This window comes from Ursus americanus, chromosome 13 (assembly GCF_024610735.1).
Source record: "Ursus americanus isolate L20-20 chromosome 13, mUrsAme1.1.p, whole genome shotgun sequence".
NCBI classification, from domain to species: domain Eukaryota; kingdom Metazoa; phylum Chordata; class Mammalia; order Carnivora; family Ursidae; genus Ursus; species Ursus americanus.
The window spans coordinates 34,833,325-34,845,522 of NC_142139.1; the positions used below are offsets into that span (position 1 = coordinate 34,833,325).

General features: G+C 42.5%; 1 protein-coding gene across 1 annotated transcript in view; it reads left to right on the forward strand.

Annotated features, from left to right (window-relative positions):
- The window catches only part of MMAA (metabolism of cobalamin associated A), a 19,986-nt gene extending 10,882 nt beyond the window's left edge, over nt 1–9,104 (forward strand). The window contains exons 3-7 of the mRNA XM_045798889.2: nt 544–666; nt 3,874–4,044; nt 6,437–6,522; nt 7,549–7,698; nt 8,739–9,104. Coding sequence (XP_045654845.2) covers nt 544–666; nt 3,874–4,044; nt 6,437–6,522; nt 7,549–7,698; nt 8,739–9,026 — 818 coding nt within the window. The 3' untranslated portion in view covers nt 9,027–9,104. The remainder of the gene's footprint in view (nt 1–543; nt 667–3,873; nt 4,045–6,436; nt 6,523–7,548; nt 7,699–8,738) is intronic.
- Nucleotides 9,105–12,198: the final 3,094 nt, after the last annotated feature.

Sequence of the window (12,198 nt, forward strand, 5' to 3'; positions counted from 1 at the left end):
TCTGCCTTTCTTAAGACAAACTAATTTTTTCAGGATTCAATTTAAATTATATATTTTGAGTTCCGGGTAAAATGAGAAAAATTATCTTTCATAAATAGAAAATTATTTTCTCAGTCACTGGGAATTTCTAGAGTAGTGAGTTGTCTTTCCAATGGGAAGACCAAGTGTCCAGCATTGGAGTAGGTGGAGTGATTACTGATCATGATGAGAGGTGGGCAGATGTGGAAATCCAGCACATTAACAACATAGGCAATGAAGTCTGTCCAGAAAGATCTATATTATAGTAAAAAGGCAGATCATATTTTGTAAGTTTACGAAGTGAATTCGGAGAACATACAGAACTCAGAATTGTTTTCCTATATCCCTACACTCAGGAACTAGATAAATAAATCGTTTTTCATTTACTTTAGGAAAAATTAAAATATATTAATGATGGTTTTAATACATTAAGAGAAATAGAAGGTAATCTAATATTTGAATAGAACTCATCATAGTGCTGATCTCATTTCTTTCATTAAATTAGAAGGTCTCTCTCTACTGTAGGATTGTCTGGGCCCCCTGGTGCTGGAAAATCAACCTTTATAGAGTATTTTGGAAAAATGCTTACTGAGAGAGGGCACAAATTATCTGTGCTAGCTGTGGACCCTTCTTCTTGTACCAGCGGTGGTGAGTATTGCTGATTTTTTTTTTAATTGCAGAGCAGGGGTCGTAGGGCTCTCTTATAATTTAATGGGAATCTGCACAGTCCAGTGACTTCTAACCTCTCACTGAGTTTGATGTCCCTGGAAGAAGGGAGTTTGGGGGGCAAGGTGGAGATTGAGGGAGGTAGCTTGGGGCCTTGGGCTCCTTAGTTTGTGGGTAGCCCAGGAGGAGCATGGGTACTTAGAAAACTAGGAAAATGGGTGCCAGAAGCTGAAGAAAATCAAAAGCAGATTTCTGCTTTTTGTCTGTCACAGCTGACACTAGGCCCTCTTCCCTCCTGTTGTTTTTTTCCTGGCTGTGTCAGCCCCTACGCAGTTCAGAAAATGGGTCCATCTCCTCATTCGCTGCTTCTTATTGTTGTAAATCTCTTAAGCTTAAAAGAAAATCTTATTCCTCTTTAGAACTTGTCACCTGTTCATAGTACATGTTCAGTGAAACAGAAGGCTCTTAGAGGGACCATGTAATATATGGCTGTTCCCCCTACAGCCCTTAGTGTGGTGTGTCACATCTCGGGCTCAGCAACTACTTACTGGTTTGAGGGCACACGGTGACTCCAAGTTTAATTTGCAGCTCATGAGAGAGAAAATGAATAAACTTCGTTTCCCCAATGAGTTATTTAAGGAGAACATAAAGCATACCATATAAATACTCAGTAAAGTTTTTTCTTCCCTTACCCCTCTCACGTTGCAGTTATGCATTTAACGAGTATTTGAATGTCTGCTATAGGCGAGGCATTGTACAAGGAAGGCACTGCGTCTTGTAATGGTGACTGAGACACAGTCCTCTTGGCCTTATGGAGCTTTATGTCTAATGAGGGAAACAGACATGTAAGCACAGGCCATTACAATGTAATGTGTGTTGTGAGGGGAAAATACAGGGCACTTTGTGGAAGTGTTTGGTTTGCATACTGTGAGTTTCATGCTAAAAAAAATAGAGATGATATAATCATATTTCAAGGGCTTTAGGTCAATAGAGAGGTGGACAATTCCTATTACCACCCGTTGAGAATTTTAGCTGAGAACAGGCACAGTTTTTGATTCACAATAATAAAAATATTAACCATAAAATAAAATTATACTCACAAGCTTCAAGATTAAAGCCAGGTCAATGTATTATTTACATTCTAAGAACTTTCTTTGTTAAAAGTAAGGACTTGAACAAAGAATTTTTTTATAGTGGCTCTCATTTTCATACAGGTGAGAAGAATTTTTTTCTCTTACCTTCGTAATATTCTAGAATACTTGCAATAGCAAAAGAATGAGATAGTAATGGCAGATACAGTGACAAGATAGCCTGATTAAAGTTGCAAAGCCATGTGGTTCTTAATTCTTAAACTAAAAACAAAGGCCCCTTCCTCAGGTAAAAAAAAAAATTATATATATGTATATATGCTTTGAAAGAAAAAAATACGTGTGGATTAACAGGACACTGTAAGTGTCCATTTCTACTTTATTATTGCTACAGTACCATACATTTGAAAAACAGCATGATGCGAAAGTTAAGAAGCATTACTTTTTCGGCCTATAGTCAGTCCTTGTGCTTCGGATTCACAGACCCCCTGCAGTAGCTTGGAGACCTCTCTAAGGATCTACAGCGGACAGTTTGGGGCTCACTGGCTAGGACAGTGAGATGGGAGAGTGATTTCATAATGTTTAGTTCAGTGTGTGAAGATCTATAGGATAATAATTTAAAGTACAGCTTTGGCAGATTGTTGACTTACACAGAGATGATGTCATGCCGAAAATTACTTTAGAAAAAAGTTTTGTGTGCAGTAAATAAGGTAGTTGGGATACGTGGTAGGTGTCTGCTCTAGAATTAGAACCTATAAGAACTCTAAACTGGAATCATGAGGGAAAAGATCATATCTTTACGGAACTTCTCAATGTTTAGCATCAACTTTATGTGGAAAAGTGTGCTCTTAGGCAGAGGGAAAATTAAAATTCGGATTAGAATAGTACTACACCTTCAAATGTTGTTATATGGCTAAAGGAAAGTTAAAGTTTGAGGTAATTTCAATAGTTCCAGGGCTTTTAGTCTTCTAGAATTTGCAAGTAGTGATATTTGCCAAACTACTGCAGTAAGCCCTGGAACATCACTAGTTCTATTCCGTAGGTATTAAATTAAATGACAGGGTGCTCGGGTGGCTCAGTCAGTTAAGTGTCTACCTTCTGCTCAGGTCATGATCTTGGGGTCCTGGGATCCAGCCCTGCGTTGGGCTCCCTGCTCAACAGGGGAGTCTGCTTCTCCCTCTGCCCCTCCCCCCTGCTCATGTTCTTTCTCTCAAATGAATAAATAAGATCTTTTTAAAAAATTTTTTAATTGCCTACTGTGAATAAGCACTCATTATAGAATATGTAAGACATGGTTCCATGGGCAAGGAACTTCTTTTTTTTTTTTTTTAAAGATTTTATTTATTTATTTGACAGAGAGAGAGGCAGTGAGAGAGGGAACACAAGCCGGGGCAGAGGGAGAGGGAGAAGCAGGCTTCCCGCTGAGCAGGGAGCCTGATGCCGGCTCAATTCCAGAACGCTGGGATCATGACCTGGGCAAAGGCAGATCCTTAACGACTGAGCCACCCAGGCGCCCCAGGAACTTCTCTTAAAGCAGAGTTTCTCAACCTTGGCTCATATGACACTCTTTGTTCTGGGCAGCTTCCTGACATTGAAGGATGCTTAGCAGTGTCCTTGGCCTCTACCCACCAGATGCCAGTAGCATCCTACCCCCAGTTGTGACAAGGAAAAATCTCTCTAGATATTGGCAGATTTCCTCTGGGGGCAAACTCATCCCCAGCGGAAAACCATAAAGACAACAATGTTAAGATGACGGTAAAGAAACCATCCTGGCTGGCATGGAAGATTCATTTGGGGACTAGTGGAAGCTGAAATTGGACAGGTAAGGTAGGGCTACATTCTGAGGGCCTTTAGTGCTAGGCTGAAGAATCTGGATTTGAACCTCTAGTCAGTGGAAAGCCATTATACATTTTGAGGGGCTTGAAATGTTAAAAGGATCAATTTGGCATCATACACACTGTGTCGCACTAGAGCTCAATCATATGAAATAATTTTGAGATTTGGGCAGAAATGTCGTAAAGCACTTCACTTGGGAATTAGCTGATTGATAATTGGCCCTTATAGGTGTTCCATGATTAGAAAATGTAACTCTGTGTTTTAGGGTCACTCTTAGGTGACAAAACCCGAATGATAGAGTTATCAAGAGATATGAATGCGTACATCAGGCCATCTCCTACCAGCGGTACTTTAGGAGGTGTGACAAGGACCACAAATGAAGCTATTCTGTTGTGTGAAGGAGGGGGATATGACATCATTCTTGTTGAAACCGTAGGTGAGTGTGATTTTCTATTTCATAACAATAAAGTACGATTGTAACGAATGCTAAATGAAGATGAGTGACAACTAGTATCATTTTGTTCATTCAGTATATGTTTACTAAAGGTATAATTAAATACAAGATATCTCGGGTTCTATAGGAGATATGAAAATACAGGCTCTAATCATGACCTTTAAAGAAAAGCCATGTATCTGGAGAACTGTTATACAGGAGTGGTATGTTGTAAATGCCAGAGGAGAACTGTAAGCATTGGAAACAACACATTAACTTAACACCTGTTGTGTGTAAGCACATTTCACATGTCTGTAATACTCGCTAAGAAAATTCATGTAGTTGGGTACCTCTTTAATACAGGGCCATATTTTATTTAATCTTTATATCCCTAGTACATAGTTATACACAATGAAAATACTGAAACAGAAACCCCAAGAAATTCACAGGCTTGCGGCAAGACAATCTACTGTTACTGAGTGATAAATGTTTGTGACACAACCTGACTGAGGTTTGAGGGATCAGGGAAGACTTCCAGGAGGAGGTGACAGTTGAGCTCGGTGTTGAAGGAGGAATTGGAGTTAAATAAAGAGAGTGAGAGGATATGGCCCATTTACAGAACCGCGGTTTGCTCAGGATACTTAGCGCATAGAGTTTGGGGACGCATGGGGGGAAGAGAGATGGGGCTGGAGACCAGAAACGCCACCATGGAGTTGGATGGAGGAAGAGTTGCCTGTGTGGTAGTAGGAGAATCAAGGGAGAAGAGGACTGTAAAAACCAAGTGCATTGGCTGTAAGGTGCATTTGACTGCTTGTCCCAGAGACTCGAAATAACTGACTCAAACAGAAAGTGGTTTATTTTTTTGTAAACAGAAGCCCAGAGGCAGGCAGTCCCGAGCAGGCCTGGTGGTTCCACAGTGCCCTCAGTGTCCCAGGCTTCTGTGTCCGCTCTCCATTCTTAGTACTTAGTTTCCATCCCCAGGGTTGCTCTTGGTGAAAAGACGGCTGATGAAGCTCTAACCATCACATCCACATTCCAGGCAGGAGGAGGAGGGAAGAGGGAGGGTAAGGAAGGAGGGGAGTGGGGTAAGCAGAAGAGGTGTACCTCCTGGCTGGATTAGCCCTCTTTAAAGAATTTTCCTGGAAACCCCATCTGGTGAATTTTGCTTTCCTCATTAATCATCTCTGGCGGAAATTGGGTCTGGTGACTGTGGGCTTTCACCTGGTACATCAGTGCTCCTAACAACACTGGGGTAAGGAAAGGGGGAAGAGTAAATATGGAATGGACACCCCACCGAAGGACAGAATCTTGAGAGGCGTTTCAGTGGAGCGTGTGATATGGAAGTCAGATTTAAGTGGATTGAAATTAATGTGAAGTAATGAAGTGAAGACAAATGAGCATACATTGATTTTTTTCCTAGACATTTAGCTATAAAGAGAAAGTGAGACATATGGTGATAATTGGAGGAGGTTGTGAGTTTTTGTCTTATTTTTTCCTTGGTTTTTCTAGTTTTCAGATGAGAAAGACATGAGCACAATTCTATGAGGTGCTGAAGGACGGGAGCCAGTAGACTAAGGAGAGGTCAAACGTGAGGCAGAGCGAGGGCCCGGAGGAAGTGGGAGGGAGAGAGAGGCGAATCCTCAGCAGTACTTCTTACGCTGCGGCTGGAGAGGAGGCGGTGAGCAGGGCTGGTGTTCGGACCTGCTCACCTGTGGAGGGGGCGAGGGAGACGCCGAGGGAGCCCTCGCCTTTATTTCCCTGCCGAGTAGGCGCCATGGGCATCATCCTGAGGGAGATGACGGCACAGTGAATGTTTGTAGTAGCCCTGCGAGGAATGGGAAGCAGCTGACTGAGCGTGCTTGGGGACATTGCTTTAACCGGGCGGTGCGGGGCGGGCAGCGGATGGGAGACACCATGACCCTGCGGTGGTGCCTGTTCCTGCGGCATTTCTCCAGTGTGCTTACAGAAGAGGGAACACGGATCGTCGGACTGATGCCTGGGTGGGGGGTTGCAGGGCTCGTAGGAGGCTGACAAGGCCGGAAAGCTGAAAGTCTTGACAGGCGTGGCCTAGGGTTAGAACCCCACACAGTTCAAGCTGCTCACTGATGAAAGGGAAGCCAAGAAAGAGCTGCGAGGGGGAGGAGAGAATGGACGTCTCCATTTAGCCAACACGAAGGCTACTGGGAACAAGCGAGGGAGAGAGGCGGGGAGGGTCACAGGTGTGCTCGTAGGCACGGCAGTGCATTTAATAGGTTCTTCAGAGGTGGGGTGTTTCCAGTGGGACCAGCTTGCTCGTGGGATTATGGGTGCGAGTGGAGGAAATGGAGGTCAAGGTGGTTGAGAAGGTCTAATCACTATGAGTATTTTAGTGTACAGTCGTGCTTTCCAATTTCAGGTGTGGGCCAGGCGGAGTTTGCCGTTGCGGATATGGTCGACATGTTGGTTTTACTGCTGCCACCAGCAGGAGGAGATGAATTGCAGGTGAGTATGTTGACTTTTGTGTATACACAAGGTATACATCTCTGAAAGTACAAATTTCCAGTGTTTCTGCAAATTAAGTTGCTATTAATGTAGGTAAAAGAAATGGCATTCGGGGGCACCCGGGTGGCTCAGTCAGGAAAGCATCTGCCTTCAGCTCAGGTCATGATCTCAGGGTCCTGGGATCGAGCCCCACATTGGGCTCCTGCTCAGTGGGGAGCCTGCTTCTCCCTCTCACTCTGCTCCTCCCTCCACTAGTATGCACTCTCTCTCTCTCTCAAATAAATAAATAAAATCTGGAAAAAAAAGAAAAGAAATAGCACTGATATTGGCTAAAATACCTGAGTCAAAGGCACATTGTCTGTTTTTTCCCAACTTATAGTAGTAGAATTCATGACCTTGAGCTAATCATACAACTTAGATTTTTCCATCTGCCACATGGGAGTGAACGGAGTTCATGGACATCTCCGGCCAAGAGAGACCACTGTGGTGTGGTGGTTTGTAGTACCGAGATTGGGGCATTTTTAGCTATCAGGTTATTTTTCCTCAAATGCAAATTGGAAAAAAAAATATAAACCTTAAGAAAAACTTCAAAGATTTTGTTTCTGGAAATGCAGATGTTCGCGATAGGTGTTTTTTCTCTTTCAGTACTTAATGGTGAGTGGTTTTGCATCCGGCAGCATTAGCTCGTGAGACGCAGAATCCATCCTGAGACAGCCGGAATTGCGTCCCGCCACTCATTCACGCTGTGCCTTGATGATGTACTTCCTCTAACTGTGAATGCGTCTTCTCATGCTAGTCTCTAAATTTGGAAGAGATCTTATAGATGACTTCCATAATCCCAACAGCTGGTGCTTTGTGAATAATTTCTGCTGAGTAATTGCGGTTCCTGGTACCCAGGGCTGGGAGGATGCAGAGGAAACGTCAATGAAGTGTGTGACTCTCCAGGTCTTAGCATTGACTGGTGTCCCGGTTTTTGCTATAATTGAATGAAGTATTTCTGATGCATCGCTGTCTTTTTCAAATCAGGGTATCAAAAGAGGTATAATTGAGGTGGCAGACCTGGTGGCTGTAACGAAATCTGACGGAGACTTGATCGTGCCAGCTCGAAGGATGCAGGCAGAGTATGTGAGCGCACTGAAGTTACTCCGCAAACGCTCACAAGTCTGGAGACCAAAGGTCAGCTTGCGCTCTGTTCTGCATTTCTCACCCTGAGTGGCCGCGCATTAGGAGAGAGGATGCGAGTCCCAAGCTAGACATATAATCAATCTTTGCTTGGATGTGAGATCACAATTTTAAAAATTATGACAAAGGCAGAGTGGGTAGTCATGATTTTAAATATAATCCTTCAACCACGAGATGTCAAAAACTAGATGCGAGAGGATAGATTCGATTGCTTAATGCTTGACTAGAGCCATTTGGAAGTGATAGCAAATCCATTCTGAAAGGAACCTTTCTTAAGATTATGGTGCAATTAGTGATTTGATTCTCTATCTTAGAGTTTGAGTAGGAGAGAAGAAACTTTTGATGTGATCGCTTCCTTTCCCATTATGCTTGTTGGGTGCTATTTTCAGTAAGGAGAAAAAAAGCCACGTTCTGTAATAAATGGTACGCTGATATTGATGTGGGCAGCTTTCTGTGCAAGAGGACAGTCTGATATTAAAGAGTAAGTTGTAATCACTCGAATGAGAGCAGCGATGACCTCCGTTACCACCCGCTCCCTGGCTCCTGCAGTCACATTGTCTACACTGGGCGTGGGGCCGTCTGGTCCATGCAGGTACCCTGGGTGTTCGGCTCTTGGCACTTGCTGGATCAGGGAACTTTGACACAGGGAATGGGACTTTTCTCAACGTAGTTTCATTTCCTAGCACTCATGCCTCAGGGAAACCAGCATTACCCTTCTCATCCTCGTGACCCTCTCACAGCTCATCCGCTCTGCCGCTGGAGACCATCTGAGCAATCCTAAGTCAAAATAAACCTCTGGGCTAAAACTTTTGACCTGCTATCAGTGTCTTGTTTCTGCACGTAGTTAGTAATCGTAGTGATTGACTCTAGTCTGTTTCTGGGTATAGTTTACTTCAACACAGTGATAAAATGTCTCCGTTTTCACTTCCCTGTTTTCGTAGACTGTAAGGCTTCGTTGGCAAATGTCAGAGTCCTTATGAAGATGTTTCCTATGATTTTAAGTAAAACGGTTTTGGTTCTTCCCTTTTCAATAGGTAGTTCGTATCTCCGCCAGAAGCGGAGAGGGCATCACTGAAATGTGGGATAAAATGAAAGAGTTCCGGGACCTCATGCTCGCCAGTGGGGAGCTGACGGCCAAGCGGCAGAGGCAGCTGAAGGTTTGGATGTGGAATCTCATTCAGGAAGGCGTGTTAGAACATTTCAGAACCCATCCCACCATCCAGGAACAGATTCCTGTTCTGGAAAAAAAGGTTCTCAGTGGGGCCCTGTTGCCAGGACTAGCAGCAGATGTGTTGTTGAAAACTTTTAAAAGCAGAGACTAAGGAAATGTATCCCATACAATGACTTTATATATAATTTCATAAAGTATTTTAATATTAAAAATCACTTGAATCCTTATATTTTCAGTAATTCTTTTGTGGTGCCCTTGGCCTCGTTTGTGAACCGTGCTTGAAAAGTCGAAGAATGTTAGATATGACTGGCAAAGGTCAGGCCCTTGGTGGTATTTATAAGGTACCTGTTACATGTTACTGATTTCCACTTCTTTCAGTTCTTACATCCTGGCCTGGTAGCTGGCAGGATAGTTCCTTCTCATCAGTCACAAGCAGAGAAAGCTGAAGAGAACAGAAAAAGCTCACGTACCTTGAAATGTTTTCTGTGATTCTGTATGCTCTGAGTTTCCAGAGAAAATGTAAGCAAGAGGGGCCACATTTCTGAATTCTTACTGCAGGCCAGAATCATACACAATGGGTTTCTAAGAGCTGAAAATCACGACTGATATTTAGTGTGGCAGACAATGCTAGGAATTTCTGAAATGGCCATGTACGTAACAAAACAAGTGGCATGGGCAGTGATGTGAATACAGTTAGTCTACTTGTCTAGACTTGTGGACCCTCTCCCCCACCCCGTGATAGGTAGGAGAGCCCAAAGGGAACTGGGGGAAATCAGCTGCAAATAGTGTGGCCCATTAATCCCCAAGAGTTGGAGTACACCCTCAAAAGACCCAAGTGAGGTCACCATGATTCAAAGGTTCTTCAGTTTGAATATTATCAACGCCTTTTGCCTCTCCTCCTCCTTGGTCATTTGACTTCATATTAGCATCTTAAAGATCTACCTTACTCCCGAAGAGGAGGAACAAGTTTTGTTCTCCAGAGGAAGCATGTCACAAGGGTTGGGCTCTGGGGTTGAACTGTGTGGGTTTAAACTTTAAACATAGATCAGTCAAGTCACTCGTTAGCTGTTTAAGTTTGGACAAATAACCTACCTCTAAGTTTCACTTTCTTCCCTGCTAAAAGGGAATTGACGCGTTAACTTTATGGGGTTGGTGAGGATAAATGAGATAACTCAGGAGAATCATTTTGCTACCGTGATGGTACATACAAAATACCCAGAGGCTGCTTGCTATTATTATTGTTACTTCCAAATACCTGAAGCTGTACAAGTCTTATATGTACGTTGAATGTTCTCTCATGGTCTTGTTACTACCATCATGCTCTTGCGATATTTTATGATTGTCTTTAAGTACCTGCTGTAGTTAATTCTTTGAATATAATTTATACTGTTTGATGGTAGTTATAAGTATGTACATTTGAATGAAATTATTTCTAACCATAAAATTTCTTCATTGCACAAAATTTCTTCCCAGAAATTTCAAACCTATACTATTCTGAATCCTTTAGAATATTTTACACAGTACGTCAGTTTTCCCTGTTACCCTCCTATCTGGAAGTAAATTACTTGAGTATTATTTTAGCAAACATTCCATAACTTTATTTTTAATTTTAATTATTTATTTGACAGAGAGCGAGCACAAGCTTGAGAGCAGCAAAGGGAGAGGGAGAAACAGGCTCCTTGCTGAGCAAGGAGCCCGATGCAAGGCTCGATCCCAGGACCCTGGGATCATGACCTGAGCTGAAGGCACACGTTTAACTGACTGAGCCACCCAGGTGCCCCCCTAACTTTTTTTTTTTTAAAGGATTTGTGTTAGTGGCATACCTACATCTTATATGAGGACTAGGAGAAACCAAAAGATTATCCGGTCAATTCACCTACTTTCAGAAAGGACAACCATTAAACCGGATGAAAAACTGTTTTTGGAATCTTCCAGAGAAAGAATTTCATAATTTCCCTTAGTAAACTACTACAAGGAATGGCAAACCTGTCATTCATGGCGCCGCGTACGTAGCGTTGAAGCATGTGCACGCGGCATTATGAAGAAGGTGGCAGAAGGGTGGCTTTTCTTAGCCCTCCACTTAGCTATACATTTCTTCTCGGTTTGAGTTTTAAATGTTATAGTCGTAAAAAGCATTAGAAACCCCCCCCCTTGTCCTCTTTACGTTGTTATTGTACCACTGGCTCTAATGTAGAGACCAATTTCCAAGATATCATTTACCTTTATTTCTGTCATTTGCTAAACTGGAAGCTGTATAGTAGACTAAAATGTTTGTGGCCTTAAAAAGAAAAACACGCTCCCTTTGGTTAAGCTTGACAACGCCATCCTTCCGTGCCACCTGTGATTCCGCCACGCTACACCCTTGACCTGGACAAAATCATAGGTGTTGACTTGGGTGTATGTAGTCAGATTTCAGCTGTTCTAACTAGCCACATGATTTGGGTCAGGATTTTTTCTCTTTTTTTATGCATCTGTTTCCTTATATTTAAAATTCGGGAAAGAATAGCTACTTTACAGGGCTGTCGGAATAATTAAACGAGAGGCTGTATGGAAAATGCTAACACCCAGTAATTGGTGGGTATTGGGAATAGTATACATGGCTACTCGTGGCAGCTCGTCGTTCTATGAAACAGACTAGCGTCAGTTTAATTTGAGTTTGGCCAAACTGCTTAATCTCCCTGTGTCCCAGTTTCCTCGTTATTAAATGGGGTTGACAATGGCATCCACCCAGAGTTGTTGAAAGGACTATTTTAGTTAATAGACACACCATACCTGGACGTAGTAAGTGCTAAATAAATATTTAAATAGTAAAATATTTAATGTCTTAGGGTTGTTTTAAGGATTAAGTGAGTTAGTTTCCCCCTATCTTAAAAGAATAATTCTTTTCTGAAAAAAACCCTCCTTGGTTGATTTTGTCTTTGTCAAAAGCATAATTACCATTAATTTCTGTAGGTAGGTAAAAAGGTGCTCTGTTCTAAACAGAGCTCCAAAATTGACAGACATTTTGCTAAAACAGTACCAAACTTCATTAAATTGACTACAATTACTTGTACAGTTAGAGCTGCAGTTAACATTACCTATCACAAGACAACCTAGCAAGGAATTCTGTCTTTATAATCACTCCCTAATGTGGCTGTTTACTTCCTGCCCTGAGCACGTGTCGCTCTGGTAGCTCCTGTGTACACTGAAGACAAAAGCTAACAAACAACTGCATGTGATACTCAGTCTTTATGCAGTTTAACCGGTAATATGGAAAAGAAAAAAGAGCAAGAGGAAAAATCTGGGGCGCCTGGGTGGCGCAGTCATTAAGCGTCTGCCTTCAG